Here is an 18,977-nt window from a genome sequence, read left to right as displayed (position 1 = left end):
TATATTATATACTCAATAAATAAATGAAAACTTAAATGTAGAGTTGACAACTGTTTTTAAAATAGGAGAATATGCATAACTATTACACGTTGAAGAGTTTTATATAGGGCAAAAATATATGGGCTTTATCTCTAAAATTTTTGAGAGAATTATCCATGTAAATAGTTTATCACAATGCCTAGTACAGTATGTACAAAATAAGTCTTGGTAAGAGCTGAGGCTAAAGGCACACGTTAAGCAAACTGGACTGCTGAGGTTGGAAGGTAAGGAAACAGAGTGTGGTCACCTGTTATACATATACCAAAATATTTTTATGAATAAACTGGGTTTTAAATGAAAGATTGGGACAACCGCAGATTTAATTAGAATCTCATTTGTTAAGCCTTGCTTCAGTCATATATTGATTAGATAGTATTTCTCAGAGAAGAAGAGCAAAATAGGTCATTTAATTCCTGTTTGAAAAATAAAGCAGTTGAGAATAGTACACAAGAACAAAATATGGTATAAAAATCAAAGTATATTATACAAAATAGGGTTCAGGGAATATTTTCAAGGCATCTGGTATATTTAGAAGTTTACATTTAAATGAAGTTTACTAGATTGAAAGTGAAATAAAAATGCTATCTAATACGTCATGCAAAGGAAAGAGAAGCAGTAAGTATGAATTGTTTGAACAACTGCTTCGATATAGAACAAGAGACCAGTAAATGAATAAGACATGGTATACTAGAAAACACCTGGCATACAAGCCATTCCTAATTAAGATCAGATTCTGAACTACCAGCTGACATTTTGAAGTATGTCAGCTAATGAGTAAGACTATTCCTCTATTCTGCCCCACACAAACATGTTTTAAGTATTGCTCATTATGTAATCCAATTGCTTTTAAAATAGCATTTATGATTCTCCTGCTGGTTTTACATATCTATCTACCTCTATCTATATTGAAATAGATAGATATATGTAGATATAGATAAAATTAACAAGCAATTGAAAGAAAAACAGAAGCTTTGTCTCATCCAAATGCAACTGGGAAAAGGTACCAGTATGTGAAACCAATAAATGTCATGTGTAGTGAGTTTCTGTAGATTAATATTTCCTGAAAAAAAAATGGTCGGTGTCATTATCAGACATCTTGTAGCTGTCAGACAACTTTGTAATGCTGGACACAAAAAACCCTAAAAATTGAAAAAGCAAGCTAACTTTATTTTTCTAAAAAATATTATTGAAGAAATCTAAAATTATATGAGCATTAAGAAATGTCCCTTTTAAATCAAGATATATTTTGAAAAGCCTCATGCAAAATGGATTCAAAAATCTGTATAATAACTTATTATTTAGGATACTTGCCTTTCAGATATACAATATTACATAATGAATAGTTTTTATGACCCACTTAGCTAAATAAGCTCATGTTTCTTCTCGATTATAGATGTGTTATTTGGTTTGGCTGACAGATGTTCTACAAAAAAGAGTAATTGAGGATACTGCAAAGAGCCATATACTATGCCATATACTACTGGCCTTTACAAACAGCTTTCTAGCAAGAAGGCATATCAATGCTATTTTCTTTCTTCAGAGTAAAGGTTATAGGTATGCTAAATAATGGGATAATAGTCAATTCTGCAACAATAAAACAAGTTCAGCTGTTTTCAAATAATACATTCTAACTATATGACTATCACAAACACATTTCTAATAAGGCTACCCCAATATGGTATTTAAGCCTAAATAATATTTTCAAATATTAACTTTTCTTCCCATGGGATCTAATATCCTTCAATATTTGTACAAAGGACTTTTTTGTAATTATAGTTAGAACTCCAAATGTAGAAAAACGTGTGCTACTACTGCTAAAGAGATGAGTAAATTTCATTTCACGAGATGATTTCCTCCACCTTTCTTAAAACTATTCCATAAAATTATCTATCCATTTATCTAAATTTTCTTGACAACTTAAAAGACAAGATTATGTTAAAATATTAGTCTCAGTTCCTGTTTTCCAGGAGATTATAGCTAATATTTATATTACTAGTAAAAATAAAATGAAATTCAGGAGCCTTGTATCATAAAATTGAGCCATACAGAATACAGGTATCCATCAAATGAAGATTTATCTATGATAAGTTGAGACAATATAATGATTTTTATTGAATGGTATCTTGCTAATATTTCCTATTTTAAAAAGATGCCACATTGAAGAGTATCAATTTTCTCTTCAAAAATTTGAGCTATTTATTTATTTCACAAATATCTGAATACATACTTTATGCAAGGAAATGCATCAAATAATGTGAAGTGTAAAACTGTAAAAAAGTTTGGTTGATCCCTTCCTCCAGGAGACTTATAATTCATTGGGATCAGCACACATATCCCTTAAAAATGCTTTGTCCCCTTGAGATACAAAATTTGAGTGAGGAAATACCAGAAAACATTTATGCATTCCTCAAGTAGTGTTTACCTGATCTTGTAGTGACATCACTGGATTATTTTTGGTAGTGTTGATGTGAAGAACATGGTATTTATTCTTTGCACACAGGTCATAGGCAATATTGGTAAAAGAGGTGCTTGCAGTTTTGGGGACTCTGTTATAAATGATCACCATGTCCTCTTCCTCATCTAAAGCTACATCTTGTCGAGGGCCATCCATTGTATGTCGCTGCTCAATTTCTCGGACTTCATGTCTTGCAATAGCCCTTTCTGTAAAGAAACACAAGTATGAAATCAGTTTTTAGAGACACTATAAGTTATAAAACACTGAAAACAATTCCTATTTCTGAAATATAATTTTCCTTTTCAAGAAGTGGGTAAAAGAAGTTGAAAAAATGTTCTGAGGACCAAAACTTCAGAATCTTTGAAGAATAATACACATGCATATAAAATAGAACCAAAGAATTAATGGCCATCAAGTTTAGAATACCACAGACCAGAGAGTTATTCGCTGTAGTTCAGAAGTCACTTTACATTCTAATAGAATGTCTACAGCCTGAACCAATTCTCAAACACAAAGAAAGAGTCTATGAAATACTAAACTTCAAGTAAAAAATGCACTTAGAAAATAAGTCGCTTAAAATTTAATAAAAAATTTTGACGTTTATTACTTAGGAATTAGTTATTCCCTGTTTTACCAAAATGTAGAAGGGCAGTGATTATAAATGTTGGTGTAATTTTAGGTAACAAGAGTAGAAACGAACCATCACAAAACCTTTTTCTTTTTGGTGTTGCATTATAGATAAGTCCTTGCTATGTTTATTCCTTAAATCTGATGATTTCTCTAATTCACATCTGTCTACCACGTAATTTAAAAAGAAGTTACATTTTGCTTTCTAGTACTCTCTAATATAAACTTCAGTTTCAAATATTTCTATAGAACAAGCAAGCAAGAAAGGAAGGAAGAAATGAGTGGAAAATCTCTAACAAGATTGTAAATTTGCACAGAAACAGGTGCTCACACAAAGTATGCATGTACTATGACCAGATCCTTGTGTAAGCTGTTAAACCTACCTTGAACACTCTACCATCCTTCCCATATGCCAACCTGCCTGGTGAACTTCTCACCCTTCACAATGAATTTAATCATCACTTGCAAGGGAAGCAGTATCTGATCTCCCCAACTAGATCGAATCACACACACACACAATGTATCTATAAACAATACCTCCTACTACATGTCTTGTATTTATCACAAGTGCAACTTTATATTATAAGCATTGTTATTAGTGCTTGCTTACCATGATACTCATGATTTAATAAAGTGATATGAAAAAGCACTATGTGCTTTATACAATAACAACTTTAGGCTTCAAGTACTGTTGGACCATGAATCTTAAATTCTGGTTCAGAAGATATGGTCACCATGCTGAGCTGAAGAGTCACACTTAAAGATGTGGAGTAAAGTTCCAGGCCTGCTTTCATTAGCAGTAGGCTTTCCAAACAAAAGCAGAAGTACCTGTGTTCTCTATGTATATGCATATGTGTGGATCTTCCCTGCCCCCCTTGGGAGAGCTGGTTGGAAACATGGGGAGAAAGAGATGAACTTAATATCCAACACACTTTTGGATTGCCTAGCACATTCAGGAAGTGTTATGTAGATAATTGGGTATGTTAGAATGAGAGTTGAGAATAAAGGTTCAAATAGAAGAAAGACATCTGGAGAAAACATGGGAATGGGTGAAATTGCCTAGATAATCTAGATTAGGGGTCCCCAACCCCCGAGCCTTGGACCAGTACCGGTCTGTGGCCTGTTAGAACCGGGCCGCACAGAAGGAGGTGAGCAGAAGGCGAGTGACCAAAGCTTCCCCTGTATTTGCAGGCACTCCCCAGCTCTAGCATTATCACCTCAGCTCCACCTCAGATCATCAGACATTAGATTATCCTAGGAGCACCGTCCCTGGTGCCAAAAAGTTGGGGACTGCTGACCTAGAGCATGTAGCATGAAAAGAGACCCTAGAACAGAATCTTGGAAAATACCAACATTTAAGAAACCAGTAGAAAAAGACAATCCATAGAAAAAGGCTAAAAAGATATAGAAAGAAAAAGGAAAAGGAACCAAGACAGACTTTTAAGAAGCTCATACCACATTTTACAAATTGACAGTGTTTTCCAAATGAACCTATAAATCAAGGTAATGTATGATGCTGTAAGCTTCTACATTAAAAAAAAAAAGTCTCAATTTAATTTCAGCAAGTATTTACTGAAAGCCTACATACATTATTATTTTAATAATTTTAAAAGAACCTTATCTTCCAAACAACTTCAAACTGTCATCATAGTCTGAAACTACTATAGTATTGTTCTGTCCACACACACTCCTTTTCCTAAGAGAAATAAAATAGTGCTGTTGCCATTCAAGTGCTGACAGAGGGTGAGGGCTTTCTCTAGCAGCCCAGATATGCACAAAATTGCCTTTTAAATTAAGATTCACCTACAATCAACAATGCTGAATTTACTTTCACTAGTTTTTCTGAAATCAAATATATAGAAGATTTTGTGTTATTTCATAAATGGTATCCATTTTACCTACAGAAGACATTATGATTAAAGAAAAACTGTAATATTAACAGTTTTGATAATTACCCCTTCTACTTAAACATTTTATATGCTCAATAATTGTTCTGAAATTTAGCTAATTAAAAATATTTTTTAAAATAAGTCATTTAGTCTGTGGATATTTTATTTTTTAAGATGCTAAAACTCTAGCTAGACCATGAAACTAATGTTTTCAAAATTAATCATTGTTTTGTTTCGTTACATGCATTAAATTATATGAGCTGTGTATCACATAATTTTTAAAATTTCTTAAATTATGAAAAGGTACAAATATAGAGTCACTCACTACTTTCCTCGTTTTCTATTTTTCAGCAGTGTTTTTACTTTGCTTAAACAAAAAGAATAATTATTAACATAGTGTTATGCCTAAAACTATACAAAAGGTAGAAGTTTGGAAAATTAAGAAAATTTTTGTTAGTAATATATGTTTATAAAATCGAATCTCAGCTAGTTGAACAATAACAGTAACTACTGTTAATGGTAAATTACTCTCTCTTGCCTCCTGTAACGATACGTAAAACCAGTAAGACAATTTGCAGCATGGCCATATTCTTTACTTACCAAATATTTAATAATTCCAATTTCTTTTTTTAATCAAAATACTCTGCATACAGTTATTACAGCTTCGTCTGAGACTCAAATCAATGGGGAGCTTTATTACAGCACATTTATTGTGCAGAGAATGTAGGCAGTAAATTTAAAATACTTAGGATGCATTTTGAAGTAATGTTTTTTCATGTTTGAGCAGTGAATTATATAGTGTCGGCAAAGCTATTTCGGAACCACCACCAAATGTACAGCCTACAATAACACAGGCTATGTTCTGAGAGTCATGAAATCACAGGCAGGCTGGGCACAGGCACCACTGGCACTAATGTGCCCAACACTGTAGATCGACACCAAACTCCATGGCAATTAGTGCTCTTTTAGGCTACTGTTCAAAGTGGCACATATCCCAACTCAATGAACTTTTCCATGTGGCAGATTATCAACAAACTCGGGTTTTTTAATAGACCATTCGTAATAGCAATAACTACCTATTTCTTCATTGACAGTACATGAAAGGCCTCATATCTTGAAAAAATATAATGATCAAGCTGTTAAAACACTGCATTAAATATACTAACATAAATTCTACACAGTATTAAAGTCATTAAGATATATCAGACTAATACTTTTTTAAAACGTTAAGATTGTTGTTTTGGGTAACACCTTTCCTCTTTAAACATTTAATTAAATGTTCACTATATTAACTAATTTATAGAGAGGAATAAGTTGTATGTTTTGTACAAATGAAAGAACCCATGATTTACCCCTCCCCCCAAAAAGATCAATTTTGCAATGGTCTCAGCAGAGAATAAGCAGTTCATAAATGTTCAAAAGGTATAGTATTTTGTATTGTGGATAACAGTTTAGGACTAGAGGGATAAAACAACAAAAGAGCAATAAATTACCTTGCCTTCTAATAGAAAAACTTATGCATGTTAAGTAAAAAAAATACATATAGCTAGATAATAGGTAAAAAAAAAATAATAATAAAAGGCAAAGAACATCAAGAAAAAAATGACCAAATTTTAATATTACAATTACAGAAAGAAAACATAGAAATTGGCAATCACAATATCAAGATATCAGTAGATAATAAGCTAAGGTTGTTTATAAGATTTAAACTATTATGCATAATGGAACAACAAAAATATTCATTAGTGGCTCACAATAATTTTTTGAAGTCATGAGTTTTTGTGAATATGATAAAAACTATGCACCCTCTCTTCAGAAAGGTTGACTTGTGCATTTCAGGGCTTCTTAGAGCCCAACCATGGGCATGCCGGGTGGGGGTAGGTGGTGGACAGGAAAGATGACCCCAGATTAACTACTCCTAAAAACAGAATGGCCCCTAGGACAACATGGCCTTATAATAAACTGTCCAAAGGCATTAGCAAGTATACAAAAAAAAAAAAAATGGTTACACATGGTAAGGATTGTAGGCAAAGAGAAACCACAGAGGAAACTGGTAGTGTGTCTATCTGAGAAATATTTATGGATGAGGGCGCCTTGGCACAAAAGTTGACCAGTCAGAACTCCCTGGTAAGTATGCTTATTTCAGACCTAGATAAGTTGGGCTGTAAGAGCTTGATGCCATCAAATATCTGAACTAAAGTAGATTTTTAGTATTTTCTAGACATAAATCTCGAGTAATATGGATTTCCAAGTAATGTTATGAGAAATAATTTATTGCTTATAAATTGTGTACACAATGAGAAGAAACAACAAAGTTGCACCAAAAGAAAGCTATTTATGAAGCTATTTAACTAATTCTTTCTTCATAGTTCACTGTGAATGTACTGTCTAGCCAAACGCTATCTGATCTTTATGGAAATAATATTGTGTAATCATTATGAATTAAATAAATTAGTTGTCTGATTGAATACATCATTTTCTTATAAATATTTTTATCCTGAATGAGTCGCCTTGAATTCAGTCACCATGGAGACTGACAAAATAAATTTCTATATGGAAGGCTAAAGGCTAAACTCAACACTGGCAAATGCTTTCATGTGTGGTTTCCAAGCAATATACAAAGTATGTAAGTGTTATCATTAAAACCTACAAGTATGTTTACATGGATCATCCTATTAAAAAAGCTGATAGCACTTCTACTTCAAGAAAAGTGTTTCACTATTTCTCCTGCTAAGTATAACTAAGAACCCTGGACAGTGTACATAAGACTAACATAAGATTCTAAAAGGTAGAAGAAAATGACTAGTTAGGGCCTTTTGGGACCTAAGGAATAACACAGTGGTAAGTTTTTAAGTTTTCTTTTAGGGACTAGACTTCCACCCTCAAAAGTCTATAATGAAATACTCAATGTCCTTGTTGGGGTAGTGTCAGAGAAAATCAAGTAGGGAGCCAGGACTTTGATCCCAGGCAGTCAATAACAAGACACTGCTGCAGTATCAGTGGTGACTGAGCAAGAAGCCTGAATGTCCACTTCTAGATGACAGCAGTGAGAGGCCCCTTCCCTTCCCTGCTTGGTGCTGTCAGAGGAGACCTAGTGGAGCGTCAGGACCTTCACCACAGTGAAACAAGGCCACTCCCACCCCTATCCAGCAGTAACAATGAGCCTACCAGGTGTTGATAGAGGCCAAGTGAGAAACCTAGACTTCTACCACCACAAACTAGAACCCCTTTCCATTACCAGACCAATGTCAGAAAATGTCAACTAAAACAGAGTTTAAATAAGATTCAGAGTCAACATAATACAAAAATGTTTAGGTTTAAATCAAATAGTAATAAACATATCAAGAACTGGGTGTATCTAAACTCAAAGAGAGACAATCGAGAAATGACACTGCCAAGTTGAGAGATGTTAAAATTACTAAATATTTAAAGCAGTTATGATAAAAATGCTTTCAAGAACAATTATGAATAAGCTTAAACCAAATTTTAAAAAAATAGCCTCATCAAATAGGCTTGGTAATAAAATAGATGTATAAAGAAGAACTAAATGGAAATTTTAGAATTCAAAAATAAAATAATCAAAATGAAAAGCTCACTGAATAGGATAATAGCAGTAAGGAAGAGAAAGAGAAAAGTTCAGTGAACTGGAAGATAAAAGAAATTACACGATCAGAATAATAGTGAGAAAATATACTGGGGAAAAAAACAGGTCCTCAGAGAACTGAGGGATATAACAAAGATCTCACACTGATGTCACAGAGTCTTGGGAGGAGAGGAGAAAGAAGGCAGGGCTGAAAGAGTAAAAGAAATTATGGCTGAAAACTTTACCCATTTGGCAAGAGATATAAAGATTCAAAATGTTGAACAAATTCCAAACAAGATAAACCAAAGATATCTATGACAAGATACATCATAACTAAACTTGTGAAAACTAAAGACGAAAAGAAAAAAAGAAAATCTTCAAAACAGCCAGAGAATATGAAGTGCTTACTTATACTTGTAAGGAAAAACTGAAATAACAGCAGATTTCTCATCAGAAATTATGGAGCCAGAAGGAAGTGGCACAATGTTTTTCAAGTATTGAAACAAAAGAATCCTATACTCAGAGAAAATAATCTTTGGGAAAGAAAAGGATAATAAGACATCCTCATATGAGAGAAAATTAAAAGGTAATTGCCACTAGATCTACCCTAAAGGACTGGCTGAAAGGAGTTCTCTAAAAAGAAAGGATAAAAGAAGGAAACTTAACAAACCAGAAAAAAAAAACAAACAAAAAAATGGAAAGAGTCAAAATGTGGTAACTACAAAAAAACTTTCCATTTCCTCCTGAGTTTTCAAAAATATGTTTGACAGAGCAAAAATTATAACACTGTGTGATGTGATTCTAAATGTATGAAGAGGAAATATTTAACACAATTATATTGTAAATGGCAGTTAGCATAGGGATGTAAATGGAGGTAAGGTTACTATACTTCACTTGAATTAGTAAAATGAGACATCAGTAGACCATGGTAAGTGATACTCATATAATGTATATAAGGAAACCATGAAAAGAGCTATATAATGACATTAAACTAAAAAAACTACAGATAAATAAAAATGCAACTCTAAAAAAGAAGTCGCCATTATGCAGAAAAAACAGAGAAACAACAATAAAAGAACAAAGACAAAAATAAAAATATCAAGAGAAATTTTTAAAAATATATTGAAGTGAACGAAATGGAAAATAAAATTTGTGGTAAACAGCTAAGGCAAGACTAAAAGGGAAATTTACAGCACTATGTGCGTATATCAGAGAAGAATAGTTTCTAACTAACGATCTAAGTTCCTACTTCAAGAACCTAAAAAAAGAGTAAAATAAACCCAAAACATAGATGGTTGACCAGAAAATTCCACAAAATATTTAAAGAATTAATATCAATTCTAAACAATCTGTTACAGAAAATAGAAGAAACACTTTCTAATTTATTTTATGAAGCTAATATTACCATGATACAAAACCAAAGACATAACCAAAAAGAGGAAATTATAGACCAATATTCCTTAACAAAATATTACCAAATAGAATCCAGCAATATATAAAAAGAATTATACACCATTACCAAGTAGGGTTTATTCCATAGATGCAAAGCAGGTTAATATAAAATCAATGTAATCTGTCATATTAATTGGCTAAATAAGAAAAAAATCACGTGATCATATCAATCTCTACAGAAAAGGGATATGACAAAATTGAACACGTGTTTGTGATAAAAACTCTCAGAAAAATAGGAATAGAGGGGAACTTACCCTATAAAAATATTATAGTTACCATTATACTCTATGGTGCAAGACTGAAAGCTTTCCTCCTAAAATCAGAAATAAGGCATAATGTACAGTCTCACTACTTTTATTTAACATAGTGCTAGAAGTGCTAACTAGTGAATTAAAGCTAATCATCATCACCACCACCACCACCACCACCACCACCACCACCACCATCATCTCATGTTCTTTTGTACAGTAACGTGCTGTATAGGTTTGTAGCTGAGGAGCAACAGGCTATACTATACAGCCAAGGTGTGTAGTAGGTTATACCATCTAGGTTTGTGTGTGATGTTTGCATGACAAAATTGACACATTTCTCAGAATGTATCCTTGTTGTTAAGCGGCGCATGACTATACATGTATTATCACATGTTTTGATTCCTAAAGCAACCCTAGGAGGTACCGTTATCATGAGGAAAGTGAGTCTCAAAGAACTTAAGTGATCATCAGCTGAATACTGATGTGATACCATCTCAGGACAATCTGACTTCAGGGTCTGTGCTCCACGTTATTCTGGTTATCTGAGATTTAGTCTGTTCCAGCAGTAGGAAGGAGCCATACAGTTAAACACAGCACAATAATATTGTAGAAGTACCTATATTTTTTTGCAAGTACCTTTAAAATATATATATATTAGTTAATAATCATAGGTGAACTGACTTCAAGACTTTACTCTCTATACATATCTCAAGCACTTGAAATTAATACTCTGATAGTGTGGGACGTCCACCAAATATGTGGTTTCCTTTTAAGTTATACTAAGATATTACATCTCAAAACATTCCTTACTTTTTTACAAGCTTTTCAAGTGATTTATTCCTATTTTCAATTTCTATCTTGTACAAAATCAAACGCCACTATAATTAATACCAAAGGAGAGAAGAACAAAGTACTTCTGGATTTAGGAATTGAGGAGGAAAACTTCTGGAAAAGATACACTGAGTAAGTTAAGCCTTGAAAGAATGGGGCTGGTTTTCAAAATGTAGAGATGGGCCATGGGGGAAGACACAAATGTCTGCATAGTGGCAAAAGTACATAAATAAGAAATATACAATATAATTTGATAATGAAATTATTTGATTAGAAAAATCTATGACAATTTTTCAGCTACACTGAAAAACATATAACTATAGAAATAACTGCTCCACATATTGGGCCTTTACTATGGACTAGAAGCAATGCTGCACATTTAAATGTTCATTATTTTATTTTTTACAATAACCCTATACCTATTACCTATAAAGTATTATTATATAAATTCAGATTCTGCTCAGAATCCAAACCCTCAATCTATCTGATACCAAAGCCTATATTCCTAACCATATAATTATTATCTCAAATGACAGGAAGGCATAATTCCTAAGAAATCTGTATTCAATCACAAGGGGTTAGGATGTATCATTTTAGTCACACACACAAAATAGAGTGCATTCAAAATGGGAAGAGCTAGATGAACAATACCACACAAAGAACTGTTTAAGAAACCCAAGACACTTAGAGAAATTCTACAAAAGTATTAAAAGTGTCTTGAAATACTTAAAAAGTGATTGTGAAAAGGAGGTAGCTTTTCTGTTGTATTATTCCAGAAGACAAGATAAACTGGTTCAAGAGAGAATGGACTTTCGAATAATTCGTAGTGCAAAGTAAAGATATATGCTGTTTAGGAGAAGGTAAGGTATCAGTTTTTAGAGATACTTTATGTAGAGGCTGCATAAGGACTTGCCAATGGATGATGTACAAAGGATCTCTGCATTGATGAGAGCTGAAACCATTGGACCTCTGGAGTCCATTACCATTAGATAAATTTCGTAAAGCTATGATAACAATTTCTACAGTACAATATAATGAGTTTCAGAGGACTCTTTCCACCCAGAGACCCCTAAGCTCCAACAAGCTAGGAAAAAAAAATATATATATATATTAATAGAAACAGAAGTAGGCCAGTGGAGAGTTTGGTGGCGTAACATTATAATGAAAGTTTATACAAGATGCAATGGCGGTCCCCAAAATAGGATGGATTAGAAAGAACTCACGGAGGAAATACTGAGAAAGGTAAGAAAGTAGTTCTTGTTCCAGTACCAATGTGAGGGTTCCTGGTTGGTAGGTGGCCTTTTACACAATGATTCAAGGAACTAGGCTCCTTCCTTCCTGTGACTTTGACATTTTTCCAGGACCTCAAAATCTTCTGCATCCAGCTAGCAGACACAGGAAGACAGAATGAAGAAAGCACAGTAGTTTCTTAACTATCTTGGCAAACATTAGTCATATGGCTATACTTAGTATAAAGTGTAGTGTTAAAATTAAAGAACATCAAAACAAATTTTGAGACCACCAGCTATTTAAAGATCTCTTTTACCAACACTACCTATAACACATGTGCAGTACAACCAAAAACAATCCTACCAATATCACTGCAAAATCATGTGCTTATTTACTAATAAAATTTTAAGTGCTTTTGACTGCATCGTCCACATTTAAATATTTCTATTTAGTATATTTCAACATATAAAGCAGCTGGAAGGCATATAATCTTTGCTTCGCATTTTACTGATGTCTTTGAAATGCTTTTTGAGGGCTTGATGAGTTTTGTAACTCATAAAGCACATATTTGGGCCTTACTACTGTAGAATGCATTTGATTAAAATAAATCTCTGCTAGCATTTTTTAAAGTAAAAATAAAGATATGACAATGTGGAAGATGCGAAAAATGTGGAAAGTAAATTATTTAGGATAAGACTTAAAAATTGTTCTTAAAATGGAAAAACAAGGAAAAATACAACGAGGGACTAATTATATGTAAGCTTCGTGATCCAGCTAAAATATTAATTTTAATATTAAACTGGCAAGAAGATTCAGAAATTCCAACCTTTAGCAGAAGTCCAAAATGCAATTAAAACAGATGTGTTTTGACTACTGAATACATACCAAGAAAATTAAAGCATTTTCAAAATCAAGAAAGAAATGCCAATACTGTCTACAAAGCTGAATTGTTTTCACATTTCAACAACTGCACCTGGTGCTCCATTGACTAGTAAGTAAAAAGAATAAGAAGTAACTAGGATTCAACTCCAGCTGGGTTTGGATATCATTAACTAAAAGCTAATGCAGCAGCTGTTTGAAAATTAGAATTAGTGAGGCTGAAAACTTGCCATTATTTCACAAGAGCTTGACATACATCATATTATAGAGTAGTGGTTTTTAATTTAAGCATGCATGAAAATGACCTGAAGGATTTGTGAAAATACAGATTCCTGCCTTACCACAGATCATTTACTCTTAATGGGCAAATATCAATTGTTGTAAGTATAATTATAAATAAGAATTTAAGAATTTGAATAATTTTGATAGATCCTATCAAGTAACCTGTTCCTAATTTTTTAAATTGTCCTTAAAACCACTTTGTTTTATTTAGATTTATTATTTCCAGTTTATCTTAGGATACAAAAAAAAAAAAAAAAAAAAAAAGCCCAAACTGATAAATAAACTGTGATTCTATTAGAAATAAAATGTCCTCCAAATATGAGAAATTATGCTGCAGAGAATTTTTGCATAATATGTTAGTTATGGATGAAATGGAGAATGATACCTACAGGAAGTTATAAACCATAGTTAACAAAAATGTATTATACAGGTTCCAGTGTTGTCCTAGTATGTTTTGTAATGGCTCCTACCGGTACAGTTTTTAGGTCACCCATATTCTTACAAATTTAAGAGAGAGTCTTGGGAGTTAGGAGACTTGGGAATCTACCTTGGAAGACTTGGGAGTCCCTTGGGAATGTAAGGTTGGTTTAAGATTCAGGTTGGTTTAAGATTCAAAAATCAATGCAATTTACTATATTTACAAGCCAAAAAAAGAAAAACACATGATCATTAATACATGCAGAGAAAGCATTTAACAAAAATCCGCATCCATTCACAATAAAAATCTCAGTAAACTAGGAATAGAACTTCCTGAAACTGATAAGAGAATATCTTTGAAAAATCTACAGCTAACATCATACTTTATTGAAAGACTGGAAATAAGGCAAAAATGTCCACTCTTACCACTGTAACAATTTAAAGAAGCCAGAACCCACTTCCCCACAAAAAGCATATATACTATATACATATATACAGTAATAAACAACAAATTTGCTAGTTTCATGAAGTTCATCTTTTGGTTAACTAAGTAGTTTATGCTAGTTTTGTTGAATATTTTAATTGCATAAATCAATGAGTACAAAAATAGAGTTGCTGAAAATCAAACTGGATACACTGGGACGACCCAGTAAAAATTGGTCTTAAATTAGATATTGACAAGACAATTGCCAGACTTGAGGGGAAAATGTGGAGATCTAGATTGCTTTGTAAAGATATTATTTTTTTTGTTACATAAGTATTCTGATTTAAAATATTTAAGGTGCAATTCCCACATGCATCAAACAACAAAATACGGACTTAACCCTTTTTGAATAAGAAGGGTTCCTAGGATCTTCTGAATTCAGTTTTTTCCTACTGTAAAAGCCAATACACTCCTGAAAAAGATGGATTTACAAAACCAGAAAGAAGAGGACAAATAATATAGCTCACCATCCAAATATAAGCACTGTACATATGTGGGGACATTTCCTTACTATTTTTTTCCTATGCTTTTATTAAACAGTAATCATAACATATAACACTGTTGTATCTTGCCTTTTCCCTTTAACTTATAAACATGCTAGTTCTCCCACATTATTGAAAACATTATTCCAAATAGTTTCATCTGGCATAGCCTTTCAAAATTACAGAAGCCACATATATACATTTGATTTCTCTACTAAGATACAAAAAGAGTCATTCCTTTGTGTTCTTGAATTGAAAAGTAGCGTAATACTCTCTAGGTCCATCCATGTTGTTATAAATGGTGATTTCATTCTTTTTTATTGCTGAGTTATATTCCATGCTATATATGTACCATATTATTTATCCATTCATCTACTGATGGACACCTAGGTAGCCTCCATGTCATGGGTGTTGTAAATAATGCTGCAGTGAACAAGATAGTGCACATATCTTTTTGAACTAGTGAGTTTTTCCTTCAAATACCTAGAAATGGAATTGCTGGATTGTATGGCAGTTCTCTTTTTAATTTCTTGAGGAACCCCCATACTGTTTTCCATAGTGGCTGCACCGATTTACAATCCCAATAGAGCATGAGGGTTCCCCTTTCTCCACATCCTTGCCAACACCTGTTATTTGTGAATTTACTGATGATAGCCATTCTGACAGGTGTGAGGTGATACATTTGATGTCTATATTGCGATATAAAGAGTTGTTCATTTCTCTTCTTGAATTGAAAAGTAGAAATTAAAGATAGTATGGATTAAGAAAGCTAAAAATTGAATTCCTTATGAAAAGACACCATAGGCAATAAACAATTGCTACCTTAAAAAAAAAAAGCCTTAACCTTTTATTTCTCCCCTTTATTCTCATTTATTACCTCAGTGTATTCAAATCTATAACAGTGGCTTCTCAGAAGAACTAAGGCAACCAGAAAATTGCTGCTAACTTAAAAACAACTTGTGGCAATTATCAAAGCACTTCCCACTTCACAGGAGAACAGTCAAAACAATTGCCTGTGTGAAGTTTTTAAAAGGGGTTTCAAAAACATCCCTCACTTCTGTGTTAAGACAGAAACATATTCCGACATTTCATGCTTGGTGTCTAGCTGCTGCTTTCCTAAGTTTGCATTCCAGGGAATCAATACAATGTAATAAAGATGACAGGAATGGTAATGGTGTCAGCTAGGAAACTAAGAACCAGTAGAGATATAATGTCTAAAAAATGTGGATACTGACTGTAATGGCTATTTACTTAAAACTCTATTTCCTTATTTTCTAGTTCCATATAACAAAAATAATGCCACACTTCAAAATTATGTGACTGAATATTTTGGCCTATTGATTATTTACCAGAGATTTGCTCTAAGTCCAACTTTCAATGGCTCTACATAAATTTTAAAGCATTTTACTTTAATTGCTCTGAGACTTAAAATACAAGGATTATCTCTCAAATTTTTTAAAATAAAGATTACTTCTGGAAATTTGGAAATAAAATTTTGGAAATTTGGAAATTAAAAAAATTATTATCATAGAATATATTATGGCACAAATATAGTCACCTAGCTAGAATACAAAATATGTATTTCATATATACATTTTGTGGCTATGTACACATATCTGTTGATAAATATTAAAGCTAATATATAGAAACGGAGACAATATTTAGTAAGGTCTTATTTTAGAAGCATTTTTAGTGCACATAAAAACATACACATCTACTTTTTTTCAACAAGAAAGATGTCATTTTGGTTCCAAATGACCATATTTATAGCAGGGCATAGACTACCCATGCAGAATATAAGCCAGGACTGTAACAAGAAAATATTTTCACTTTCGACTACATTAGAACGTAGTAAACACCAAATCTCCATCGGCCGGTTCTTCAAGATAGGAAATAAAATAAATCTAATAACTTGTTTTACAATAAATCTGGAATAAAATTGTTTCATTGGTTATTAAATCAGTTACTTAAAGTAAAAGGCACTTTAAACAGATTTATTTAGTCTCTTAAAATGGTTCAATGTAAAGTCTTCATTGAGAGCCACCTTTATAATAACTCTGTAGACCAGTCTTTATGATGTGAATCCTAAAAGTTTAACAGTTCTTAAATTTAGAAAACTTCTTACTATCCAGAATCATCAGGGGAAATAGGATCAATTCTAAAGATATACATCTAGGTTATCACCCATTCCTGTCAGCCCTTCTCCCAACAAAACAGTATTTAAATTATTATGAAGATCTTGCCTTTCTAATATCATTTCTTTGCCTTGTAGCATATAAGTTAGAAGGCACAATTAATGGAACAGTTTTCTATATGGAAAGATTTGTTATATACATCTCCTTACAAAATGTGTCTATTATTCCACAGGCAAAATCTAATCTTGAAAGGTGAAAAGGGGGGGAAATAGAATAATAACATGGATCTTCTTCACCTTCATTTTAAATGGCACAAAAAGAGAGCTCAGTTTTAGACATGATTTAGCAAGCATGCAGACATTTAATTTTTTTCATGTAGTCTAAGCTTAAAAAAAATAGCCTGAGGAACAAATTCCTATGAATCATATACTTTTTACCTAGTATTTTATTTAACATATTCTCTAACATACTATATTACAAAATGTAGCCAAATATAATCTATCCAGTGATGACTGTGGAAATACATAATATCCAATAATACAGTAATAAATCTTGATACTCTAAAAAAGGCAAATATTCTTTCTTCATTGGGAAGTTAACTTGCTTTGAAGGAAAGGGCTTACGTGTTTAGGCACATTTGGTGGGGCAATGAAAGAGTACTCCTTCTCTATTTAACACAGCTCAGGTCTATCTATCCAAAAATATTAAGAGGAGGCATGCATAAAAAGAAAATGGGCTTTTCATTTTTATTTTTTAGAATACTAAGTGCCTAAAGTGCCACAGCAACTCAAGATGGATTAAAGGTAAATGTAAAATATAAAACTATAAAATTATTAGAAGAAAACATAAGGGAAAATCTTCATGACATTGATCTTGGGAATCATTTTTTAGATAAAACATCAAGTGCATAGTCAACAAAAGCAAAAATAGACAAGCAGGACTACATAAAACTAAAAAGCTTCTGTACATCAAAAGAAACACTGAACAGAATAAAAAAGCAACCCATGAAATGGAAGACAATATTTGCAAACCATATATGTATAAGGGGTTATTATCCATAATACATAAGGAACTCCTATAACTCAACAGCAAAAAATACAAAAACTCAATTTAAAAATAGGCAAAGGACTTGAATAGACTTGTCTCCAAATAGACACTCGAATAATCAAAAGATATAGAAAAAGATGCTCAACATCATTCATCAACAAGAAAATGCAAATCAAAATCACAAAGAAATATACCCTCTCACCTATTAAGATGAACATTATGGGGTGGAGGGGGGGTGGGGGAAGAAACAAGTGTTGATGAGGATGTGGAGAAACTGGAATCCTTGTATATTGTTGATGGGAATGTAAAATGCTGTAGCCACTATGAAGTCCCTCATAAATCTCCATATTGAAATACCATATGATACAGCAATTCCACTTCTGGGTATTTATCAAAAAGAATTGAAATCAGGATCTCGAAGAGATATTTGCACTCCCATGTTCACTGCAGCATGATTCACAATAGCCAAGATATGGAAACAACCTGAATATCCATTGACAGATGAATGCATAAAGAAAATATAGTATGTATATAAAATGGAATATTACCTTACCTTGCAAGAAGAAAAACCTGTCATATGCGAAAATACAGATGAACCTGGAGGACATTATGCTAAATGAAATAAGCTAGTCACATAAAGACAAATACAGCATAATTCCACTTAAATGAGATATCTAAAGTAGTCATACTGAGAGAAACAAAAAGTAAAATGGTGAAGTCCTGTTTGTCGGGGACTGGGGGACAGAAAATGGGGAGTTGGTGTTCATTGGGTATAGAGTTTCAGTTATTCAGCATAAAGTTCTAGAGATCTGCTATTCAACTTTCCAGACTATCCGTCACATACAATATTCATAGCTTTAGTTCTATATTATTCAATTAATTTTTGAAATTACA

The 18,977-nt window shown here is 32.6% G+C and overlaps 1 protein-coding gene across 2 annotated transcripts in view; it reads right to left on the bottom strand.

The window, feature by feature from the left end:
• The window catches only part of HS2ST1 (heparan sulfate 2-O-sulfotransferase 1), a 160,927-nt gene that overhangs the window by 31,481 nt on the left and 110,469 nt on the right, over positions 1–18,977 (bottom strand). For both annotated transcript variants that reach the window (XM_016148516.2, XM_016148517.2), the window contains exon 2: positions 2,462–2,700. In XM_016148516.2, coding sequence (XP_016004002.1) covers positions 2,462–2,700 — 239 coding nt within the window. The remainder of the gene's footprint in view (positions 1–2,461; positions 2,701–18,977) is intronic.

This window comes from Rousettus aegyptiacus, unplaced genomic scaffold, assembly GCF_014176215.1.
Source record: "Rousettus aegyptiacus isolate mRouAeg1 unplaced genomic scaffold, mRouAeg1.p scaffold_m13_p_1, whole genome shotgun sequence".
Classification (NCBI taxonomy): Eukaryota; Metazoa; Chordata; class Mammalia; order Chiroptera; family Pteropodidae; genus Rousettus; species Rousettus aegyptiacus.
The sequence above is the reverse complement of the archived record's forward strand: the minus strand, read 5'-3'. Positions and strand labels throughout refer to the sequence as shown.